At 42.1% G+C, this 26154-nt stretch overlaps 1 protein-coding gene across 2 annotated transcripts; it reads right to left on the reverse strand.

The window, feature by feature from the left end:
* Positions 1-3756: 3756 nt before the first annotated feature.
* LOC145444886 (nuclear pore complex protein Nup155-like) lies at positions 3757-26147 on the reverse strand. Of its 2 annotated transcripts, XM_080322932.1 has the most exons (31): positions 26005-26147; positions 23464-23577; positions 23191-23358; positions 22738-22824; positions 22530-22675; positions 22213-22318; positions 21455-21528; positions 20278-20467; positions 17346-17558; positions 16910-17007; positions 16372-16545; positions 16039-16149; positions 15817-15955; positions 14851-14961; positions 14685-14789; positions 14484-14626; positions 12707-12816; positions 12566-12648; positions 12375-12508; positions 11357-11416; positions 11157-11288; positions 9511-9646; positions 9311-9449; positions 7785-8058; positions 7028-7182; positions 6468-6597; positions 6307-6405; positions 5537-5768; positions 4735-4871; positions 4561-4670; positions 3757-4017 (listed from the first exon to the last, which is right to left on the reverse strand). In XM_080322932.1, exons 1-31 carry the CDS (start codon positions 26132-26134, stop codon positions 3855-3857), a joined length of 4203 nt encoding a protein of 1400 aa, XP_080179058.1. In that variant the 5' UTR covers positions 26135-26147; the 3' UTR covers positions 3757-3854. The 2 variants fall into 2 exon arrangements, with proteins under 2 accessions (XP_080179058.1, XP_080179057.1); XM_080322931.1 differs by having other exon boundaries at positions 12375-12648.
* Positions 26148-26154: the final 7 nt, after the last annotated feature.

A 26154-nucleotide genomic window follows, 5' to 3' on the forward strand; every position in this document is an offset into this window, starting at 1 on the left:
AAAATGACTCGATTTGACTCGAGTCAAAACTATAAAAGTTAGCTTGACTTGTGACTCGGAGCCTTGTGACTTGGTTACAACCCTGGAAATTGCCAAGTTTATGTATCAGTTCCATTGCGGTCAATGTCCCTCAAATTTCAACGACTACTCCACCTCGGATACAAAAGCGCACAAGCACAGCACACGCGCGTCAACGAAGAACAACTACCATATAATCAGGACGGAATACAAGAAAACGCATTGCTCTATCAAGTATGTCGTACGCCAATTGTGGAACATCATCTTAACGGCCATCAGACAGTCGCCGAGCATGTCCGCATTCAAGTCGAAATAGAAGCAATTTCTTCTGAATGAATATATTAGCCAGCCTTCAGGATTGCCGGACCACGACCCAGTGTTGGGATCAAGTCACTACCTTCGAGTCACGAGTCATTTCGAGTCATTGCACATTTTGACTCGAGTCAAGTCAAGTCAATCGATTTTCCAAGGTGACTCGAGTCAAGTCAAGTCACTCGATTTTTGGAGGTGACTCGAGTCAAGTCGAATCAAGTCAAGTCACGAGTCAAGTCACAATTCAAGTCAAGTTGCCTTCTCAAAGTATGGGGCATGATAACGTCATTGCATTTTGCTAGCTGTCTGAAATGCAGATTGAGTGGTCATTGATTTTGAACCGATGAACGAATAAAGAGTTAAATTTACACGTAAGAAGGCGCTGTATCGCTCACAAATACGTAGAACCGCTAAACCACAATTTATAGTTACCAGCCAAAATAGAGAATAGATACGCATTGATAGGAAGCAATACATTACCCATTTGCAAATCGATATGATACAATTCCAGCCTGCGCCAATGGTTGAGGACAAGATAAACTATATTCGAATTCAATTTCAATAAAAAAATAAGTTTGGTCAAGGTGAAAACAGAGATTAATTACTTTACTGTACTAGTTTACGACAACGTAAGCTGTAAGCTTCGATCACTTTGATTGCGGTCAATTTATTTGTGAGGGAACAATGGAGGCTCAGTAAACGCACGATCATTAAATGATTGGTCGCTCTCACGGTTACACCAGCGTTTCGCGAACAATCCGAACATATGCAAGATTCAGTGATTTTTATCGACATCGATTACTTGATGACTTGAAATTGACTCGTGAATTTTGCTCCGAGTCACGAGTCAATCCATATTTTTGATACGCCGAGTCAAGTCAAGTCAAGTCATTTTAGCAAAGTGACTCGAGTCAAGTCAAGTCATTCGAAAAAGGTGACTCGAGTCTGACTCGAGTCAAGTCATGACTCGGGTCAACCCAACACTGCCACGACCTAACATCGACGTCGCCCTCCGCCACATGCCACCTCATTTTGTCGCTTGCGTCTTATCTTCGCTGCATTACTTTTCATTCAGTGTGCACTGTGCAAGTGTGCAATGTGCACGCCTCTTCTTTACTTCGCCTAGGCTAAGGTGGGTGTCTGATCTTAAAGGCTAATCCAAGTTGTTTCGACAAGACTGCGATGTTCTGAAACGATGAAAATATTAATAAACCTGGTTGATAGTAAATGACTGACAGAGTGTCACAGAAAAGAGAAATATACTTAGCCTACTGTTGTATGTTTAATTGGTCAGTATCAGATGGCAAGACAGTGGCATCCGTTGTACCAGTTTTACTTTTAGGTCTTTGGTCTGTCCAGGTCGGGGATTAAACCAACGACTTACTGATCAAGAAGCCGGACGCCCCACCATTAGGCTACGCTACCTTTAGCATGTCCAAGATAGGACCTCGGGTAGGATCAGTTCGACGTAATATGTGTTTCCAGCCTCCAGTGAGCAAGTGGAGATACTGATAACCCGATTTCCTCCAAGACTCAAAGTTCTGTCATGGGTGAGGGGACCTTTAGGAACGGGACGTTTGTATTTTGTCCCTGATGTTTTGATACTCATACGCACGACAAGGAGGGCACATGAGTTAAGTATTTTAAGTCTTGCATCAACCCTCCATGCTAAGCACGAAAGCCACGGACACCAGATTTACTGCGCGGGAGTTGCGTCATGGTTGCGATGAGCGACTGCTACCCCGGTTCGATTTAGCGTCTGAGATTATTCTGGGCTCCTCTTCCAGGTGAAAGAACGCACCCACAAGGAACGAAAAAGAAAGAGTCGCGTAATAGAGATTAACATCGAAAAAGAACGGTGACACCGGGCGTGGTGGATGCCAATTGAAGAGACAGCAACTGTTGGTCGTTCGGCATCCTCCTATCTGTTCATTACATCGCATTGTACATGTAGGTCAGATTATCAGATGTTTGCAGCAAATTGAATTCACTTGTAAATGTTTTCAAAGTCCCTGATGATGTCGCAGAAACGAGGTTTAAATGCAAGCACAGGCTCTGCTTGATATGATATGCAAACTATGTTGGATACTATGCACTATGCAGCATTGTCTGTGTTTACCTTTACACCCCTTTTCTGCGCGATTATTAAGGAATTTGACATATCATATCCAGCATATTATGTGCTTACTTTTACGCCTCTTTTCTGCGTCATCATCAAGGACTCTGACAACACTTGCAAGTGAATACAGTTTGATGCAAGCATCTGGCAAGTGCCAAGCATAACCCGCTGATTCAGCCGACCCTTAGAGCTTTCAAAACTTCAACTATGTACTACACCCTGAGCGCAATGAGATCACACAAACTATAATAGTGTCATTGTTAAGCTTTATCTTTGTATTCAATAATGATATATTATTTCTGAAACTAGGAATCCGTCGCCACTTGCATAAGCGCCTATGCTTTCCCTCGTTGAAAACAAGGCATATAGGCTACGGCGGTTTCTTTCACAATATAGCAGTCATGCTTTAGACGTTTTTGTGAAGCAGCTGTTGTTTGTTCATCATGTATTTCGTACCTCAATATACCCTTAATCAATCCTAAATCATTATCTGTCAACCTACATACAATGCGCTTTCAGAATCGCCGCCAGTAGCAGACTCCTTGTTCGCCTAATCAGCAAGCTGCTGCTGACGTGGTCATTGAAGCATAGCTGATTATCCAATCAAGAGCCGTGGTTTCTTGATTACTAGTCTTCTCGCCGTTCTATGGTCGGTGGCACGCCTATTCTTCGGCAGCTACTTTCAAACGCTTTGCACGAAATCTTAACGGCCTTTCTGTGAGCTTCTTTCAGGCTCAGTGTCGTTTTTTATGAATAATCTATCGAATAAGACATTACAACCGCGGATTTGTAAGATTTTCCAAATTATGGACAACCCTTGTACATAGTGTGTGTCTTGTTCAGATGGAAATATAATCTCACGATTATTATTGATCATGTCTTTGGCTGACCTGGCCGGGGATTGAGCCAACGACCTACCGAATAAGAAGCCGGACGCTATCTTGTATGATGTAAAAGCATGGTTTTGGTTAGTCGCCGCCTTCTATATATGATGGCACTGACTCAGTACATTAGGCCAAGTGGCATCTCGGCTATGTTTTGTGATTTGAGTGCCTGCCTTGCCAAGTTATCTATATAGTCACATGTTCACTGCCTATTCAGCGTTCAAGCGTAAGCACGTGACGAAATAGCAAATAATTTTTTGATTAAATGGTACTCTCGATGTAGTTTCTTTACTCGAAGACATCGACGCTTACTACCACACGAATAATTACAACAGATACTTGACGCGATCGTTATTTCCAGCCGTAACAATCCCTAGCCCTGTGATTAGCAAAGTAGCTGCAGACACCTCGACACCCAGCACGTTTCCTAGCAAAAATGTATTCCAACATCAAAATAAAAAAGTTGAATCGAATCCCACGACCATCAGCCGGCGGCCATGTTGGATACTCCGCTCTCGGGGCTAAAATCTCCTCGCCACCTCGTCTTCAAGCCTCTGCAGTTTGGCCTGCAAATTTTTGTATCGCGTCCTGGTTTCGACCAGTCTCTCGCTCGGCGGCACCGTAGACTGCAATTCGACCAGGGCTACCGCGATAATGTCCAGCGCGTTCGAAATGAAATGTCTCCTGTCGAGAAAGGGCCGAGTCGAACGCATGCATTGATGGTACCCAAGTAGAAGTAATGTCGTAATTTCTACCTAATTTCAAGTATCATTTCCAAGACTTGTCAAAACTACTGAAGTAGAAATGAAAGTCTCAAAAGTACTTGAATAGTTTCAAAAGGCAGATTTGTTAAAGGGGTTGCTAATCAGGGTTCGCTATACTTTGGAAATAGCAAAAAATGACCATAGAGTCTAAAAATAGGTGTAATCTTTGAATCAATGTTCATGTTGTTACTTTAGCTATTTCATGACGTTTTTGACTGCCACTCCTAAAAGTGATGAAAATTTGGCTCAAATCAACTTGCACTTTTCAAAATCAAAGTTTCCAGCAGAAGAGGAAGTAGCCTAAAACAAGTACACAAAGCCTAGTTGAGTGCTTCAAAATGTAGAAGTACTTCATTATTGACCACTTCTCGTAATAAGCTCCAGAGCCACAAACGTACAGATTTTGTGACATCCCCAAAATGACATTGTCGCAAAAGCTCCACCACATGTCAGAGCAACTTACCTTTTCGGTGGAGTGACGTACTGCGATGGGTTGTCCACAAAAGCCATCAATATCCGATGGATAACCCTCAAGATGTGAAACGGCTTCCCGCATTCGTTCCAATGTGGCAACTGCAAAACGTTGCGATACGAAATTGAGAGAAATTGCAAAGAAAAAATCGTCGAAGAAACATGCCTTCTGACGATGGATGTCCGAATACAGTTCCAAAAGATGGCCCAGTTCGACGTCGGCGGCTAATATAGACATGAAAACCCAGTCTTCCGGCCAATTGTTTTGGCATGACAGACGTTCCAAATAGTCCACCAGAAACTCTAAAGATTAAGAAAGTAGTGATTGGCTTATGTTGGAGAATTTCACTATGTGATGTGGCAGTAAGTGGTTGTTCAGTTAATAATTCTACCAGAATGGTTTTTGAAGCCACATTTTGTCAAAGGCAGTTTACTGGTAGTTGTTGGGCAATAGAACTATTTCACAAGGTTGTGCCAGCATGGAAATTGCACCTTTTTAAAGAGTGATCGGCAATGTTCCCTCTAATTTTTCACGAGTCTGCGCGCACTCACCAGCACACTGCGCAGTTCCTTGGACAACAGTGTGTAACGACTAAAAAAATGTCGTAGAAGTACTAAGTACTACAATCAAATGTTTTCTACTATTCTAGAGTATTACTTTCTGCAACGACCCCGCAACATATCGGACAAAACAAACCGTCAACATACTGTGTCCAATTACTTGGCAGATTGTAATGAGTTCTATTATAGTTTAGCTTCTAGCGATGCAGTCAGCAATAACTGGGACCCCTGTGTGTATATTCACCAGTGCATTACATGCAATATCACGTCATTTGACATTCGGACCTAGTGCAATATTCACACCCTCCTTTCAATAGCAAACCAGTGAAACTGCAGCCGTATCATCAATATCTGATGTAAATAAACTGATATTCGATGCATGCTCGAGAATGAAGAATGATTCTCACCGACAGGGAAATATCTGCTCGAGTTGCTGTACTTGCAGCCCAACTGCGACACTTTCGCCGATAACATCGCGATCTGATTTTCCCTCGACTGTTTTTGCAGCCTTATGATTTCCGAGTCCAAGATGTTCTGCCACAAGGCGTCGATCAACGATGGGTCGTAGTGTCCCGCGCAATGGACTATGGCTAGCTTGCATTCCGCGAGTTCAAAGGGTTCCGCGTATACGCTGTAGAGCTGTGAAGTAAAATCCAATGAGGTTTTAAAAGTCAGCTCACACACCAACATTCATAATTTCCCAGGTGCGGTCTGGATTTGTTAACAAAATCACATTATTAACGGTTGCCGAATAGTTGTGGCAATAGGCACTAAGTACAAAAGAGTGTGAAAAATTTAGTGGTTAATTCACAGCAAACGCTTTATATACAGATTGGGATAAACTTATTTCATTCCTCGACAGGAAGCCGGTGCTTCAGTCCCTGACAACCAGACAGTTAGTAATTTATTGATATATTATCCATTTAAAAACACCACAAGATCGCAATATAATGAAAAGATAGGATGGTGTCAAAACGACTTGAAGTAGTCTTTAATCAGACATCCCAGCTTGGCCTAAAGATATGAAGAAGAGGCCTGCACTGCACAGTGAATGAAAAGTATTAGGAGACATCGTAAAAGGACAAGCGATGAAAATGAAGGCGGCATGTGTCTATAGGGCTGACTAGAATGACCCCATAGCCAATAGTGGGTGTCAAACGGTAAAAAAAACACAAACCTTCGTGATATCCATTAACTCGCTGTTGAGTTCACGAACAGCCGCCTTGTGCCCACCCAGTTCCAGAGTCTGCAAGATTTGTCGCTGCAGCTGTGCTACCTGCGGTCAATTTTCAGTGAGTTAACAAAAACCATCCGGCAGTTCATCTAAATGCGTCTCACCTCCAACTTCTCCTCCAGTTCGTGAAGCAGCTGGCCGCTCGTGTCGGCCGCGGTTACGGAGCTCGCACTTTTGCCGTTCATTTTGGCGCGCGACAAATATTCGATCCGCTGATCCAAGTCTCTGTCAGCGCTGAATGTTAAAAACAGAGGGCGTCAATATCGGAGTGCTTCAACTTTTTTAGAGTACTCAAGTAGGTTCACCAAGGTATTTTTTTTAAATGAGTCAAGTATTCGAGTACTGCTCACCGTGATGTCACGTAACGACTTCGAAAATTCTAGAATGTACCTATTTGCCATAAGTTCTACTTATTTTAATGTTTGGCCATAATAATGTACTAGTTTTTGCGGCCAGCAGTCGAAAACTTCAGCCATATTTTAAGTTTGGCAACCCCGACGCTGCATTTCAACTGTCGTCAACTGAATCAGCCATTGTTTTATACAGGTGATTACACTTGTAATCACATGAGTCTACGACGTTACTTCTACATCCGAATGAGTCAACTGCTTAACAACCCCTGGCTGAAATGAAACAGGTTTGGCCTGCGACTCTTGATACTAACCCGGCAGAGTCTGCGAGTCGCGCCAAGATCTTGGCCGCCGCGGCATGGTCGCCAGCCCGTTCGTAGTACTGCCACAGGATGTCACAGTACATCTGGTCGTCGGGGTGGCTAGCGGTCACTCTCTTCAAATATTGCTCCAGATACGGCGATGAAATCTATGTAGAAAGCGAACCGAATTCATTCTTACTGCGCTAAGCCGCTAACCGATAACTACTATTCCAAAGCTTGATAAGCAAGGTGTCAGTAATAATTGGAATGAATACTAAAAATAGGAATAGGACGTAGTACATTTTGTCCTTGATGTCTTTGCGGCATATACACCGACTCATGATATACACACACGATCTGTGCCTATACACACCACGAGTGCATGATGTGTATATGCCGCTGGATAAGGAAGGTGCAGATATAGCCTTTGAAGGCTTTCCAAGTCTTGCACCACCCCTATATGCTATCCCGGTAATGCTGAGCAAGGAAGTCACGGATACCAGTGTTACTAATAAGGTCTTTTGGTCAGACCCAGCCGGGGATCGAACCCATGGTCTACCGATCAAGAAGCCAGACGATCCACCATTACGGTATCTCGCCTTTAGAATACTAGCAACAGGAGAAAACTGAATCCGTCAAGACACTTGGTGGTCAGTAACGGAGTCTCAAAATTAGAAGTATAGGAAATATCAAAATATTATCACTTGAGTACGTAGTGAAAGTAATGAAAACCTGCTTGAGTACTCCAAAATTTGTCGCAAGTACTCACACGTAGTAAACGATCGGCAAGCTTCTTTCTCAGCATCCAATCGTAGATGGTAACGTGCAACAATTCGTCGTCTGACTGCATCAGTAGCTGCATGCAGCGCTCCGCGAATCTCTGCGCTTCGTCAGGCTGCAAGTTCTGCGTGCCTTTCGAAGTTTTCTGATTGTCCAGCGACGGCGGTCCGAGCTCAGCCGGGACACTGGGCGTCTGGCGGATGTTCTCGCTCGCAAACATCAGTTCGTCCATCATGTCGGTGATGGTTTTGTAGCAGAGAGCTCTGAAATTGCCGAGTTATCAGTGTGTCGATGGATTTTGTGAATGAATTGATGATTATGTCTAAGGTGACAGTAAAGCGAGCAAAGAAAAAACACTGCATATACATTTATAACACGTATTTCATACATGCATCGCTCAAACGAAAATTTATGACAATAATATCATTGTCCCCAGCAATTCGCACACTTTGAAGTCTTAACACTTTCTCACAAAATAGATAAGGTCAATTCACAATCCAGGTCAGGTTGTAAGTAACAATGTCTATTATAAGATCGAAAAATATAAATAAAGATCTAATAATTCAATCAAGATCGACTGACTCTCCCAACAATTGTCATCATTCAGTTCCTGTGACGATGACCAGGGTTGGAACCAAGTCACAAAGCTCCGAGTCACAAGTCAATCTCAGTTTTATAGTTTTGACTCGAGTCAAGTCGAGTCATTTTCAATTCACCACCGAGTCAAGTCCGAGTCCAAGTCATTGAGCAGAGGTTCGAGTCCAAGTCATTGCGTTGACTGCCCAGTTTCCAGTTACAGAATTGTTAAACCCACTTTTACAACTCTGCTAGGTGATAGCGGATTGTTCGCATTTATATTCTACTGATTTTCATCACTTTCAACAGTTTTTGGTCGCATTTTCAAGTACCAGTACCAATAGACGAAATTCCAGTAGGGAGGTTACTTATAGACGAAATTCCAGTAGGGAGGTTACTTAACTGTTCTTCGAAATGACAATGAGATGACGGTCTTGGCCATCTGAGTCTCGAGTCATATGACTTGGTTCGAGTCATGGGCAATGACTCGAGTCCGAGTCATGGGCAATGACTCGAGTCCAAGTCGAGTCAATACACAGAAATACACGAAAATGACTCGTATTTTGAGAAAATGACTCGAGTCAAGCCGAGTCATCATAAAATCGTGACTCGAGTCTGACTCGAGCCGAGTCATTACAACACTGACGATGACACGGCTAGAGTATCACCAGCAATAAATTCGAAGTGAGAAGCACAGCTACATGGACCAATCCCACAGTATTGCTTAGGTTTAGGATTAGATTTATGAGAAGCACGCACACGGTTAGATTTTTAAATTCGGATTAGAAATTGTAATGGTGCGACGAAACAACGTATACGACAAAAATGGCCAGTGTCCTGGAGTTTGACGGAGAGAATAGCCTTACGTCATCAGGGTCCCCAGACAGACACGATTCGATCATGAATTCCAATTCATATTTACAGCATATTGACACTGACCTCGCCTCGTAGGCATTTTTCCCGTCCGCGTTATCGTCCGAATCGCTTGCGGTCTTATAATAATGCAAAGCCAGATTTCTCTCATCTCGCTTTTCGGCGGCGGCCGCACAAAGCTCGACGACGCCTTCGTAATAGCCGACTGAAAAAACATCCAAAACGATAAACACGGCTGTGCCGACGCCAAGCACGACTTTGCGTACTCGTCTGAAATTGTTGCGACACCGCAGACAGATTGACGCAGCGTCCGACTTTTTGGAATAAGCTCAAGCACTCGGCGAGTTTCATGTCTTGCTGATGTCCGCCGCAGCGCTTCGCGTTGTTCAACAGCTCATACGCCTGGACGCAATCAAGACATCAGTTATGACGTCACCGAAATCATAACCGACAGCAGACCCAGATGTGAGGAGAACTGGAACTGCGTTTGAGGGCTTGCATTTAAAATACCGAAGGTCAAACAGTGTCAGTGAGAGGTACACAGCTTACCCATAACCCAAACTCAAACAGGCGTGATTTACTTACGCCACTGGAAGATGACATATTCACACAAAAAACAGCAACAGCATTAATGCTTCCGAATGCATTAAACGTGAAACGTGCACGTCTGGTAGATACAGTGAATGTGATAGCCTAAAACTACATGGTAATAATGTTCTGTGGCCAGCGGCACTTTTTGCTGTTAAAATGTGGCCCGTTAGACATGGGAAGTTGAGAAACCCTAGGGCAGGGGTGAGCAATTATTTTCCTCCGCGGGCCAAATGAGAAGTAGAAAATACGTTGGCGAGCCGACTTTAAATTTTTAGCTATATTCCCGAGCGTATATTAATTTTATTCTCAAATTACATTGTTACTAAATGCTGCTCAGTTAATGTGTTGATGTTAGGTAATGAGATAGCGGCGGTTTATTAAAAAATATCTATTTGCCGTCATGACTCGAAACAATGTTAAACATGATTCATTTCTAACTCTCTTTAAATCCCTATCCAATCCACATTCTTCTATTAAGACACTAAAACAGTGGTTCTCAAACTTTTTAGGCATGACCCCGTTACGATAGTGAAAAATTTCAACCACCCGCCTAGCATGATATCACAACGTATTAAAAAGAGCAACCAGAATGTTAGAAATCCCGGATAGTTCGGTGGCATGAAAAGTTACGTTTTTTATGATGAGAAAATTCTTTGTTGACGAGAAAATTCTGTAATATGAAAGTCGAACATTACACAGAGCAATAACTATGCTACAAGTTGACGGTTGCTCGCGCATAGCCCGAAAATTGTTCATTCAACTGCGACTTCGCGCCTAACTCCAGTATGCAGATATTTAGTGCTCGAAATCTTTGAATTTCAGCTTTCGCCTTCCTCTTTTTGACATGCCCGGCCCGATATTTCTTTACGGGTGATAGTTATGATGAGTCATATAGTAATCGCGAGCACTGATTGACTTGTTTTTTGAATTAGGGATTTAGAAACACCTCTCGTAACAATTCGTGGCATATTAATGAACAGGCTTCGAAGTAAACGAATTTCTTGTTCAGTTGATACAGCCTATCGTTTTAGTCCACACATCAATAATGAAAAAGCCGGATTAATGTTATGAGTTTCCAGCAACCTTTCGCGGGCCGCACTTTGCCCAGGTCCGCCCTAGGGTATGGTTTCAAACCTACCGTGTTCGAGTATAATGTAGTAGAGATGTAAAGGATCGTAATTTTATATTCTAACTGGACAGGAAGCCCTTGCTACTATGATACACGCTGTTCTGATATTTGCTATCCCGAATGTCTCGCTATTTGGAATTTGCTATTTTGTCCTCATCCTGTTTCCGAGCAGTGTGCTACCACGCCGCATACCCGAGATATCATGACGTCATCGAGCGAATACAGTGACGGGCACAGTTCGCGCAGCCTGCAGTTGAGAGCGTCCACTTCTGCATTGTCGTCGATGTACTTGTTCACTATGATCGATATCACTTCGGCGCTAATCTGAAATTCAAAGACGCCCCGTCGTGAGAAAAACTGCGGAAAAACTGTACGGACGCGGGCAACGTTACTTTTTGACCATCAAGGGCGAAATCTTGAAACGTCATCGATTTGAGGGATGTCAGCGTGTCCTGAAAAATGACAAAAGGCGATGAATGCTGGTGAACTTTATGTAGCGCAGACCCATAAATTTTTTTGGGTTGTCGCGTGGGCCCTTAACCCAGGGTTGTAACGACTCGAGTCACGATTTTCTGATGACTCGACTCGAGTCAATCTGCGCATGACTCGAACCAAGTTTCATTGTCATTTCAAAGAATAGTAAAGTAACCACACCATCGGGATTTCATCTACTGGTACTTGAATATGCGACCGGAAACTGCTAAAAGTGAGGACAATTAGTATATTATAAATGCGAACCATTCGATATCACTAAACAGAGTTATAAAAAGTGGGTTTAACAAGATTGTAACAGGAAACTGAGCAGCCAACACAATGACTTGGACTCGGACTCGAGTCATAATACCACGACTCGGACTCGACCCCCTGCTCGCTGACTCGGACTTGACTCGGTGGTGAATTGAGAATGACTCGACTTGACTCGAGTCAAAACTATTAAAGTGAGATCGACTTGTGACTCGAAGCCTTGTGACTTGCTTACGACCCTGCCCTAACCGCAAAATTAGGGAAGCTGATCACTAAAATAAGTTCATCACTTTCGACCATTCCTAATCATGGCTGCAATGTCATCTGGTCTAGTCGATGACTAAAAAATGTCTAGTTGATGACTAAAAAGTATCCGAAGACAAGAAAAAGGTTATCACTTTAGCCAACCCTCGTCACGACCCGATTACCAATTAGGAGTTACAGACCATAATTATAGTGTTTCTAACGTCTGAGTGGCTGTCGTGATCTGTGGTGAGCACTGAAAATAAGGACCCAAGTCAAAAATTTGGACAGGTCTTGCAAAAATTGTCATATTTAGTTTAATAGTTGTAGTTTCGACATTGACCTTTCATGGACGCCTTAAAACTAGTCTCTTGACCACAGGTGTAAAAGATGGGGTCAGGCGCAAATACATATTCCACGTACCGTTGCCAACGACCTGCAAATGACGTGCACTTCGTGATCGCAGATAAAACGCCAGAGTCCTAAAACTTGACTGGTATGATTGGAGAGAGCGTACAGCGAACGAATCAGCTTCGATTCCGCTTGAGTTGCTTGCGCTGCAAAAGATTTCGAGTTCTTCTGCGTTCGAATAACCGAAATTCCGTCTTCGCTACCGTGAGTGGTCCTTTGAAGATTCTGTCTCGTCGATCCGCCGTGATAGCTCGAGTCGAATCGCGGCATCGTCAAAACAGGGTTTCTACGGAAGAACAAAGTGGGCGTCTCACCAGAGATTCGATGAGGGGCATGTCACAAACCTTCCGGCCGCGTAGAGTCTGGGAATGCAGTGCGCTTCGATGAAGGTTTTGAGAGAGTTCAAATCGCGGAGTATGTGGCTTAAAATTTCCGGTCCCGTTCGATTCGTGTACTGAAATAAGATTGGATTAAAAAAGATATCAATCTGGCTGGCCTTCGGGAGTGCCTATGATGATGAGTTCGCAGTTGACGATAATATTTTCTTATGATCATCATATTATAAGGAACAGAAGTTCAGGTTTTGAGGGATATCTGTATCAGTGTCTTCCGATACCATTACAAATGAAGTACATTACTGGGAAGTTAACTTACATTTTGATACTTACACATGAAAAAATCGGCTCATATCCATTTTCCAACATCACACGATATAAATTGACTCGAACAAAACATAAATTTGGGTAATCACAACGACTCATTCGTCAAATTACCACGAGTTCATTAACCAGACCTGGGTTGCTTGGAATTCAAAACATAAAACTTGCTTTTTGAATGACTAAAACCACAGGCTGTATAAACTGAACAGGAAATCGGTTTACTTTGAAGCCTGTTCAATAATATGCCACGATTACCCTGCCTACATACCTGGCATGCGTAATCCAGATTCAAAATAAAGGCAATGTGGCAAAATGTGAGTAGCAATTAAAGTTACAAGAAATCATTCATTTCCATATAGTTTAGTTCCAACCTTCTTTGTTGCCATTGTCACATTAGTCATTATACGGTATGTGTTTCAAATTGTTACGTGATCACGTTTCCAAATCCCTAATTCGTAAAACAAGGCAATCAGTGCTCGCGATTACTATATGACTCATCATATCTATCACCCATAAAGGATGAACCGACATGTCATAAAAAGAAAGCAGAAAACTGAAGTTTAAAGGTTTAGAGAGCACTAAATATTGGTATACTGGAGTCAGGGGTAAACCCCTCTTTTTAGTTTTTGCCGAGCATGTCGCCAAGATTAAGGATTTCAATTAAAGTCGGTCTTATGACAAAAACACGAAACACTCGTTCAAGGGAGGGCGAATTTCAGAAAAACTGCAAGCTTCGCTCAACATCAAGGCTATGACGCACACTGCTCGGAATGCAGCTACCAAGACAATAAGCTTTGTACTATCGCATATACATTTCAGTGCAGTGGTTCTCAAACTGGGGGGCGTGAAAGCATCTGAAGGGGGACGCGAAGCCGAAGTTTGATGATCGATTTTTTCGCGCTCGGAGCGATTTACCCCCAGCTTATAATTGTTGTTCAGTGTATTGTCCGACTTTGATGTATCAGAATTCTCTCATCAACAACCATAAACTTCCATGCCATGGGATTGCTAGCATTCTGGTTGCACTTTTTATTATTTTGTAATATCATGATAAGGGGTGGCGTGAAATTTTTCACTATCACAAACGGAGGCGTGCTTAACAAAGAATGAGAACCACTGTTTTAGAGTCTTAATAGAAGGACGTGGATAGGGGTTTGAAGAGATTCAAAAAATGCTTAACAGTGTTTCGAATCATGAGGGCAAAGCGATATTTTCTAATTAACCGTCACTTTCTCATTACCTAACATCAACACATTCCCTGAGCAGCATTTATTAACAATGTAATTTAGAAATAAAATTAAAATACGCTGAGGATATAGCTAGAATTTTTCACTCGGCCCGCCAACGTAGTTTCAACTTTTCATTTGGGCCGCGGAGGAAAATAATTGCCCACCCCTGTCGCTAACCATAGAACAGGTAACACCCATCGTCAACATATGAGATATCAAAATATCCGCCATACCAGAGTGTGTTGAACATTCCCCTCCATAACGACGCATTCCTCAACCAGCCTGCCTTCCCAGATGGGCCGTACGACGCGCGAAAACATTTTAAACAGACCCTTCATCGTATCCGAGTAGGAAAGCTCCAGCACGGCAGGTCGATCTGTCACGGAGAGCCAAATTTTCAGCAAAAAGTCAAGGTACAAAAACACACCTTCTACCGTTTGCCGCGAACGTAGTGTGCTGCATGCGGGCAGGGTCTTTCATATCCCGGAATGTGACGTTGGGGGCGTGGGCGCCTGGCATTGGGGTGCTGAATATCGGCACTGGAAATAGACGGCAGACGTTGCTACGGCACTACAGAAAAACTGATACCATGGGCATTACATCGTCCTGGACTTTGCGTTGTCAAATCTTGAACTTTCTGTCCGTGTATAGGTGACATGGCAGTGTGGCCGTTCGGCGGGTTGTTCTGCACTTGACCCAACGTTGACGCAGCTGCAAGGGTAAGTTTCAAATTCAAGTTTTTCCATTGAGTTTCAGTTAGCCGCGGACAGAGTACTCAGCACTTGTACTCGAGTGGAAGTGACGCAGTAAATTTTCACTGCTTAGGAGTAGAAGTAGCGATAACCGAGACGTTTCAAAACTGCTATAAGTGGAAAATGAATGAAAAGTATTTCAGCAGTAAATCGGAGGTGGTTTCTTTAGAAATTATGACCTACACATTCGCGACGAACGCTAAATGAGTAATGAAATTCCGAATTGGTAGAATATTAGAATTTGTATTCACTTTATTCAGTTACGTAACACATTTCTTGTCCAGTTGTTATGACCATTGCACTCGTTAAAGGGCTGCAAACTGGTCCCAAAACTGCTTTCTATTTTACAAAATTTTAAATGTAAAAATCTGCACTTTTACCACAAAAAGAATTGTTTCGTAGAAGTAGAAGTAGCCTACAAACACAACCACCCGAGTAAGTAGCACAAGCAGGAAAAACCGACCGTGATTTTTATGGCCTTGAGTGTAGCAATGGGATGGATTTTGGTCATCAGTGGCAGGGTTTTAGCGCGACAACAATTGAGCCATTGATCTCAGACTTGTTTTGAATGTAAAAAAGCTTTGGAGTCCCATCAATGGAAAGGAAAGAAATTGTGAGTGTAAAACCATATGATGTCCTCCCCTTGAGATATATTCTACCAACTCTGACATTTACTGCTAAAGACCACTAACACAAGCACGATTAGCACGAAATCAGTCACAAAACTCGCAAGTACTGCTATAGCCAAGAAGTGATCCACTAACGCAAGCCAATTAGCAGCACATCTTCATAACGTACGCCTGATCAAAAATACCTTGCTGACTTTCCGGGAACCTGTAATAAGCCTCTTCGCCGTGTCGGAAGAAGGCGGCCACCGCTAAATTCGCAAGTGCCCCGTCTCCGACCAGAGCAGACATCGCCAGTATGATGCACGCCGCGCTGGCCTCTCCGTTCTGCGCAAAACAGAATTGATATAAAGGCTCGTTATGGGTTTTTCGGGCCGTGTAAATCAGTCGGACACGGGCACACGGCGTACCTTATGCAGTTTGAAGAAGTGTGCCACCGCGTCGCTATCGGGGTCCTGCCGAGATTCCAGCAAATGCCGCAGCTGGTCGACCGGTCTCATCTTGTTGAACATGTAACAGCCCTGAAAGTGCACGGCGATTTATCGCTAGTGCCGGCCGCAATGATTCAAGTGCTCGAATCCGAATTGGGTGTTAACTGTACTGATTTGAGTTTCGTGGTGAAAGATAATTTGTTCAAGTACTGATAATATATCTCCCTCTCCGTACATTGATATTAAAGAAAATTATCGATTCGATACTTTTTCCTTAACATAGAAGTCTTGAAATCTTAATTAGATACCAACCTGTGCTGACACTACCACGTATTCCGGGGGCCGTTGAAAATGTTGAATAACGTGGATCGGCGGGTCGGGGGGTATGTCTGATATTCCGACGGGTAGACAGGCGACGGACAGCGGCGAAGACGGCTCGGGTACCTCGGTGATGACCCACGTGCGACCGTCGAATGGCAAAGAAACCTGATTGAGGCGAAAAAATTTGCACGGTTGGTTGCCATACCATCCATATTTACACGATTTGTCCAAATTTGGAAGGAAGATGTTTTACAAAACTACATTTTCCTAAATTGTAAGATTTTTCCTCACTTTGAAGGGCAGAGTCTTATAAAACTACATTTATACGATCAAAGGTCAAGGTCTTATACAATTACAATTACAATACCAATTTCGACACAGGTTTACGGTTTCGGCGCCTTAATAGCCGAAAATCACAATATCGGTGACAATTACCAATCCAGCAGGCTAACCGAGGTTTCGGTTCTGTGCGGAACAGACCCGACATCAAGAAAAAAACAGATTCCTCTCCACAATGTCAAAGACTGACCTGCGTTTCCGATAAACACTTTTCCGACGTAAAGTGATTTTTGCCGACGCACCATACGACATCGTCGTTTTGATATGAAGCTGCCATCAACAGAGTCCCTGTAACGTTGCAGGAACGTATGAGCGGGCTACGTTGCAGATCAGAAAGGCCTGGTCAATGTAGCGAGTGCCGCTACTCAAGTAGAAGTAGCAATTCCAAATACACGTCAAAAGTACGTAAACTAGAAGTAGGCAATTTTGACAATTGCTCTCAAACATGGGATGATGGGAAGCAAGCACACGACAAAACTGCTGTTGCGTAAAAAGTAAACTGTAAATAGTCTTCAAACATAACCAATTTAGTAACTAAGTAAAAGTAGGTAAAAACTACTGGATTTCTCAGAAAAGGTAGAAGTACAGCACTTCATTACTGACCAACCACGCAAATCAGTAATTACCTGAGTTGTGGTGTGCCTTGTGAACGTTGACCGGGGCGGTGGAGTTGTTTTGGGTAAAACCAGGCGGCATTCGTACGTGGACAAGTTCTAGATAGCACGGCCTTCGCGAATAGGAGTCCAGCAAATCGGTAGGGGGGCTGGAAAACTGCAGTGTTGGTGGCACAGTGGGAGACAGGATGCTTGGCGCCGTGGTCATGAAGTACAGTCTCACTCCTGCGCAAAAAATAAATTGTGGTTTTCAAAAACTGAAAATTCTTTCAACGCATATCTGCAAATAAAACACAATTGTTGCTTGGCCAGGTTTGAGCTCGAAAGTTCAACCACAGTATATTCCTGCTGATGTGCCGAGATATTTCAAGGTCTGCTACAATCACCACGGATATGATACGATTTGAAAATTCAAGTACACCCACGCACCAGTTTAGAATACATTCCAGCGTGCTTTGAAACATCACCGTCCAAGAAATACAGAGGTTACCAATTTCTTGTGAAACATCTAGTACAGTGGTTCTCAAAATGGGGCGTGAGAAAGCATCTGAAGGCGGGCGCGGCGCTGCGGTCAACTGAAATTCGTTTACGCGCTCCGCCCGATTTACCCCGAGTTATTGCTCTGTGAGTAGTCCGAATTTCATATTTGAGAAGTCTCTGATAAACAGTCACAACTAGGGCAAGTTTTTGTTGCATTTATTTTTGACGAAAGTTGCAGTAAAAAGCTGCATTTATTTTTTCACAAAAGTTGCACTAAAAGGCCACATTTTGCTCGGTTGACTTAAAAAAAAAGTCAACTTCCCAGATTGACTAAAAAAAAAAAGGTCAATTTTCCGGCTCAGCTCCCGAAATACCCGTAAAAAGCGTTACTTTGGTGCTGATTTACGGTGTTTCAGTCGAATTTGGCCGTGTATTTCACCAAAATCGAAAATACTTTCATGAAAAATCGAAAAAGTTGCAAAATGTTGCAAAAGATTGTATGCAAATAAATGGACAAAAGTTGCAAAAAGTTGCACTATAAGATTCCTTCAAACAGCTTAAAACAGCATTCTACATATCTTACGAGTATTTCGGAAGCTGCCGGAAGCTGTAAAAAAAAGTTGCAAAAACTCGCCCTAGTCATAACCTTCCAGGCCATCAAACTATCCGTTGGGATTGCCAGCATTTTGGTTGCATTTTGTCACATGACGATTAGGGGACGCGGAAATTTTTCGCTATCATGAAAAGAAAAAAGTCGGAAAAAGTTCGCGGACCACTGATCTGATTAAATCGAAAAGTCAGCAACAAATTTCTGATTAAATCAAACTTTCCATCAAATCACGAACTGGTCATCTCTGATTTTTCAACGTTCACCAGTCCACAAAATTGTTTTGAAATTTTACCGGCCCCCTGAGTGTGAATCACTGGCTGACAATATATATAGTCCACATGCAATTAGGTCACAGAATATAACGCTCCTATCGAGACCTGTGGCTGCCTTGAAAGATTACGCTGGTCAACAAAATGAAAAAAATTTTTTAGGCAGAACATCTGAGAGCCGTTTCTGGGGTTTTTGAGGTTGCTAATTACGAATATCACATTAGTTTTGTCAGATAGGCTCTCTGTCAAAAGATATTTATACCCCGAAAAAAGCCCGAAATTACTGTATTTACCCTTGAATATTTCACTTGGTGGGAAGAAAACCGTAGTTTTTTCTAATTTTATACTGCGCATAAATGGCTAATTGACTATGACGAACCCTCATGTCATTCTCAGTCATTCTATCAATATTAACATGGCATGATGCGAAATATTTGTTTGTCAAAAAGCAGTTGGTCAAGTCTAAAAATTGTGCTTTTCCAAAACGGAAATTCCTCTTCTCCTGTATCAGTTGGTCATTCTACCAAGATTAAAGAAGAATATAAAAATATAAAATTTGTCCTTGAAAGGCTTAACTACAATACTTATGTGTCTCATTTTTTTTGACTGGTAAATGGATAATGCCTATACCTAGTATACCTAGTATACCTGGTACCGATACCGATGAAAGATTCCAATTTCACATTAGGAGGAGTTCAAAGCATGTAATTTCTCCTAAGATGTAGTAAATAAAACTTTTTGGCTGATCACAAAGCACCCAACTACAAACAGTTGGTCGGAAAATTCGTATCTGCATATCGAAAACTTGGAACAAAGATGAGCACAAAAGTTCACTTCCTGTTCAGTCATCTTGATATATTTCCCGATCATCTTGTTGATTAACAAGGCGAGAGGTTCTAATAAGACATCAGAGCAACAATAGAAAGATACCAGGGCAGATGAGATGAACCATTGATCATATTATGTCAGACCGTTGCCGGAACCTTTCGGGAAACTGCACTAATCGTACAAAAAAAAACAATTTCGATTTAAAATATATAAATAATATTGTATTCCAACTGATTATTTCAAATTTACAATAGATGGTTGACGTAAAACTGATTGAATTAATGCCACGTTATTTGAGTATCTAGGTAAATACTTCTATACACGACTGGAGTTTATTTATGTACATGATATCCGTGAAAGTCTGTAACTATGATAAATCTAATACCCCAAAATACAGTGCTGTTGCTGTATTTTGATTTAATATAGTCTTCTGTGTGTAAAAATAACAAGTAGATTGAATTTCCAAACTTTATAGTACCACTAAGTCGATTTTATATCTAGTCATTACCGCGAAAATGGAAGATTTTGGTCAAAACAGCCCCATGGGTTATCTCCACAACAAGAGTCAATTTGAAAAAATTAAGGTCATATTCGGAATCAGTGCCCTTCAGAACCCCCAAAACCACTCTTACTTTGTCTGCCTAAAAATATGTGTTGACCAGTGTTACACACTAAAACATGCTGAGGTTATGCAAATGAGCCGAGGAATTCATCAGCCAGCATGTGCGCACTCGGAATGCAGCAGAATCTAACCAACCGGATTGCGTGACGGCGACTAGCTGCAGATTTTTCGACTCCCTCCGCGTTATGGCGGCGATGTGAACGATTTGACTGAAGTGGGTGTGCGCCACCGTGGCTGCGATTGCGGCGGCTTTGCGTTTGACCGAGTCCATGCTGATTTGGGCGAAACAAGTCATACCAGATCCGTCCGCGCCTAAATCGTAACCCTGAAAAATGAACGTCACTCCGAATTGGTCAAAGAAGTCAACGCTGGCACTCGGTAGAAGTATAATGATACAATGATACTACAAATAGGTGCAATTCTTAAAAATACAAACCCTGGCTATAGAAAGTGGAAAAGCAAAAACATAACCATGCTAGCAGCCCTAGTAGGCAAACCTGGGTTGTAACCAAGTCACAAGGCTCCCAGTCACAAGTCAATCTCACTTTTATAGTTTTGACTTGAGTCAAGTCGAGTCATTTTAAATTCACCGCCGAGTCAATTCCGAGTCAGCGAGCAGCGGATCGAGTCTAAGTCATAGTATCATGACTCGATTCCGAGACATTGTCCTGCCTGCTCAGTTTCCAGTTAAAGTCTTTGTTAACCTCACTTCAATTTACAACTCTGTTTGGTGATATCGAATGGTTCGCAATTATAATATACTAATTTTCCCCACTTTTAGCAGTTTCTCTGGTCGCATTTTCTTGTACCAGTACCAATAGACAAAATCCCAATAGTCCGGTTACTTTACTATTCTTCGAAGTTACAATGAAATTGTCAGCCTTGCCGGTCTGAGTTTCGAGTCATATGACTTGGTTCGAGTCATTTTCGTATTATGAGGTCACGATTATCTACTTGACCACTCCAAAAAGTAGAGCTTCTTTATTACTGAACAAACTTTATGACATGATCATGGTCATAATAAGATCCATAGGCATATTGTGGGATGCCACAAAAACACAGGTTAACATTATTTACACTGGAATCGTGTTGCTTTCGCGTCGCTAACTGCTACGCCGTGACTACTAAGTAGCGTATGGAGAATCGGTGGGTATTTATCATTTCATAGACGAGTTCAGGCTGTCTGTAGTCCATTACATAAAAGGCATCAGATTTGAAAATAACATATATCCCACTTCGAAACAGAATAGAAACAATTGTCTAGAGTCACACGAATGTTGAAGTATAGTGGATTCATGCATGTTCAACTTACCACAATATTCCCTTTCTCGGATCTTGTAAAAATTACGTTCCTCGTGTCGTCAACAACGACCTGACTGATTGGATCTAGAAATTAACGGTAAGAGATGAGAGAGTGGCAAACATACATCAAGACATCAATGACACACAATATACGAACTGCTTGTTGGAGGTACAGAACTTCAATATACAATTGAATAATTTCTTCATATTGAAATGAAGCTACATCACGCTCGGTGACAAGCTCACCCTTGACTAATCCTATCAAGCTTGATGCGGAGCAATCTAAGGCCTAAATTCTACCATTGCCAAGCATCTGTTGGACGATCCCGCCTGTGCGAAAAATTATCTAGACGACAGATCTTGCGTCGTCAGAAGGGGCCGTTTACACTTTCATTAGTGTGCCTTGGAGTCGACTTCGATCAAAATACACCAGCCAAGACTGTGTCGACAAAAGGAGTTAGTGTACCATCTAAAAATAGTACATCGAAAGCTCTTATTCGAAATTTCATGCGGGTGACGTCATATTTTGTGATACGATTGCCGATATACAATGTTCATTCCAATTCTCTACTAGTTGCTGACGACTACCCCAGACAAGTGCCAGCCGAAAATATTCGAGCTCATTTCAATACGAATACACTAAGATATGAACTGTGATAGACTTTCATCATGAAATCGACCTCGATAATTCAGTATACTTAAATCCTATTAAAGAACCACAAAAGCGGTGATTGCGATTGTGATCAAAGTCTTCAAAAACATACTAACCGTCGTCATTGAGCCAGTTGTTAACACGATTTGGCAGCAAAAACGATAACTTGCTCCTGGAATGATTGATCTTACTGCACTTTCTTCCAAACCACCCGCCGCTCGGCTAGCAAAATAGAAAGCTGTCTTCAGAGCATCGTCATGGCAGTTCCAAGATAAAAACTAAGGACAAGAGTTTCAACCAGGCCAAGTTGTAGCATTGAGCTATTGTTGTTGTAAAGGCAGGATGATATACCCAAGGTGCCACTACAGTACTCAATCATGCAGTTTGGAACTGCCACATCTGCTCCTCTGATCTTTTTATAAGATCCACAAACCTGATAGCAGATTTCATACAAGCAACCGTCTTTACCACCGATGAATATGCGGCCGGCTTCTGTTCCGACAGTGCAAAGCAAATCGATGTTTTCAGTCGCAATCGTAAATAACGGGTCAGGCAGCAATTGCATTTCGCCATTCGGATCTGAAGATTTCAGACTATGACACCACCAAAAATACGACCTTAATCAACCGCTTACAGCTTACCTTCACCTGCGAAACTTACTCCCAGTATAACAACCTCCAGGTGAGTCGTGAGGACAAGGAGATACTTAATTTGATCTTTAAATATATCTGCAAGTTCAAGAAATCGGAAATTTAGTGATGAGCACTGAAATTGCAGCTGGTGATTCGGAATCATTAACTAGGCTACCGTATATCATAAATAAACGCAGAGCTTCTTGGAGGTACAGAACTTCAATATCCAATTGAATAGTATATTCATATTGAAATGAGCCCGAATATTTCCGGCTGACACTCGTCAGCAAGTAGTAGAGAATTGGAAGAACATTGTATATCAACATTCATTTCACAAAATATGACGTCACTAGCAGCTGAAAATATCCGGGTTCATTTCAATATGAATATACTATTCAAATAACTGCAGTCACAAAAATTATAGCAAAACCTAAACTTGATCAAACTGGATTATTTCCTTACCAGGTTTAGGCTTGACGAGGGCGGCACTCAGAATAGTTTCAGAGAGCCCGTCAAAGTAAGCGAGGTCCTCGCCGTCCGCATATCTCCAAACAAAAATATCCGAATCGACCGTCAGCCAAGCCCGGCCTATCTCCGGGAAGATGCCCATGAGACAGTTGCTCTGCATGTCTGCCCCGAAAGTTAAGAAAATAATCGATTTTGCTTAAACTATTAAGGATGTTGTGTTTCTTGCAAGTGATCAATATAAAATATATTAGAATTTTGTAAGGATACGTGCAAATTGCTCGACTAGTTCGGGAGGCAGGGTTTTATGCCGAACTTGAGTTAGTTGAGGAAGCCTTAGTTCCGGATACTCTTCGTCCATTGTCCCTCCGCACGACCTCGAGTCTGAGAAAAGGAATTCAGAAAATCATAACGATATCACCCTACGACAGGGGTGTCAATCTCAACTTGCGTCGCGGGCCGCATTCAAACCCGTACACCAGTCAATGGCTGGACCAATCAAATGGTTTCTAAATGTTACCTCAAAATCCATGCCCTTGTTTTCAAATGAATACTCAATTATCAAGCCTATACACATAATATATTGTAGTATATCACGGGGTTCTATTTTATCAACACCTTGATTTGCATACATTGGAATTGGCAAAATTACGACGATTGGAAGGTTGAATACAGTTATATTAACTGATAAAGCAGCGTCTTTAACGACAATATACCTTGACAATATTGACATATTGCAATGATTGAGTTGTTTTGGTCGTAATCTGGCAATAGTCCTGTGTATGGATTGTGAGGAGGAGTACAAGCGATTTTACTGTAAACGCAGACATCAAAAGTTGGTTCATTATTATTATCACATCGCGATTTGGGTTTCTCTAGACGCCGATGAGCTGTTAAGTCATACGCGAAAAAGGAGTGCGACCACATATATGTCAATTATATTTTTATGAAACAATTATATTTTCCATGTAACATGCATATACCGGTTTCTAACTGACGTTTTCACTTCTGCGAATATTTACTTTTTGGTCCATTTTGCATAAAACTGTGTTGTTGCCTTCTCGGAATTGAGTGTGAATGGTAGCAACTGTTCCTGATGAGGACTACAGTGCAACCGCAACACGACTCTAGGTGGCCCATGAACAGTGAACACATTCGGCATTTGATGTTTTTAAGGATTATTCAATGAAAGTATTTCGTACTAAAAATCTCAACATTTGTCAAAATGTGTGGGTTAATACAATCATTTTTTCAAAATCCCGTCGCGGGCCAGATGAAACGCTCTGGCGGGCCGGAATCGGCCCGTATGTTCGACACCACTGCCCTAATGCCTACTTTACAATATCGCAGTCATTGCAACGGGGCAGAGTAATTGATTGCAGCAGCGTCACACCAACTATGCAAAAGTGATAAAAAAAACAGTGTTTGGGTTCACATACACCATCACTGATAAGGTACACCCCTTCCGATGACGCAAAATCGGTCATCTTGATAATTTTTCACACAAGCGGGATTATTCAGCAGATGTTTGCCAATGGCAGAGTTTACGGCCTTTGATCGGTCAGCTTCAAGCTTGAGCGGATGAGTCAAGGATGAGCTTTTCACCGAGCACGATGCAAATGTTCTGATAAATCTAGGGACATTCTGGTTTAAGCGTTCCTGCAAACGCTTCGATGTTCTTCCTACGTAGCCACAATCGGTGGCACTTATATTCGTACGCTACATTACTTCAAATGTTGAAGTGCAGGAAACACGTCTTTATGTGCATATCTGTATGCCTTGGAGTCGACCTTCACCAAAATGCATCAGACCACACTTTTTTGTCTATAGGAGTTCGTGTACCATCTCAAAATATTGAACGCTCTCTTATTTGAGATTTCAATCCATGCTGGTGACGTCATATTTTGTGATACGATTGTTGATATACAATGTTCTTTCCAATTCTCTACTAGTTGCCGACGATAACCCCTGCCGAGTGTCAGCCGAAAATATTCAGGTTCATTTCAATATGAATATAGGCTACTATTATCTCATAGGGTCCATTATATGATTCGACCCAGCATCTGGATCAGGTCATAGAAGTATTATGAAGATAGGTAATGCCACTACTTGAAAAAATCAGCAGGCAAATATTAGGCTACATTATGCAAGTGAAAAGTAGCTGATGGCAGTGGTACTCAACCATTGCCGCAGCCTCACTAATTCTTCCAGGGACCTATGGAAAATCAATTAAGACTTTTCCATTGTATTTTTTTCGGCTTGATGCTGCAATCCTCATTTGTCTGATACTTATATTGATTGTGATAGAATTAACCGCACGATCTGTCAGTATAGCACTTTACATGAACATTGAACAAGGTTGTGAGTGGTACTTCTACTTTGTGCATGTCCACCAAGTCGCAGATATGTCGGTAGGCGTAGGAAATCAACTTTGACGATACCACTGTGCAACATGTAATAATTTTAATTTCAATGTCATTATGTGTAGCTTCTCAATAAGGCCGTCCTTCAAATGTTTCGGGCAAGGTATGGGTGCATTTTAGAATGGAAGTCTCAAGTCTTGTACAACTGCCTAGTCGACATGCACAGTAGGACATAGCAGACAGAACTGGTTGTGAGAGCCACTGGCCAGCAAATGATGTTATTGACCTTGATTAGGTTTGCTTTCAAATGGAATATGGTACCCACACTATCAACAAGGGAGAAATTATATCTAGTTATATTTTGTCTTATGGTTACCACCGAAAATTGTTGAATTATAATTTAAGTACCAGTAGCCTATTTGTTAAAACGGCCAAGACCTATACTTACTCAAACCAGTGGCGCCAAGCAGCTGGGCTAAATCCAATTGATCTCGATCTGCTGCTAAGAACGAGCGGATCATTTCGGGCACGCCTGCCACCTCCTCTTTAACATTTTTATTCATACTTGAGGAGGCCATGACAAGTCAAATTGCTCTAA

Source organism: Botryllus schlosseri, chromosome 8 (genome assembly GCF_051294905.1).
Source record: "Botryllus schlosseri isolate E-star chromosome 8, Bs_hap1, whole genome shotgun sequence".
Classification (NCBI taxonomy): domain Eukaryota; kingdom Metazoa; phylum Chordata; class Ascidiacea; order Stolidobranchia; family Styelidae; genus Botryllus; species Botryllus schlosseri.

Coding starts and splice junctions, on each gene's coding strand:
- LOC145444886 (XM_080322931.1), bottom strand. CDS start 26,134: ATGGCCTCCTCAAGTATGAATAAAAATGTTAAAGAGGAGGTGGCAGGC. Junction 20,468..21,454: donor CCGAGAAAGGGAATATTGTG/GTAAGTTGAACA, acceptor TTCATTTTTCAG/GGTTACGATTTAGGCGCGGA. Junction 14,790..14,850: donor AACGCAAAGTCCAGGACGAT/GTAATGCCCATG, acceptor GTCTATTTCCAG/TGCCGATATTCAGCACCCCA.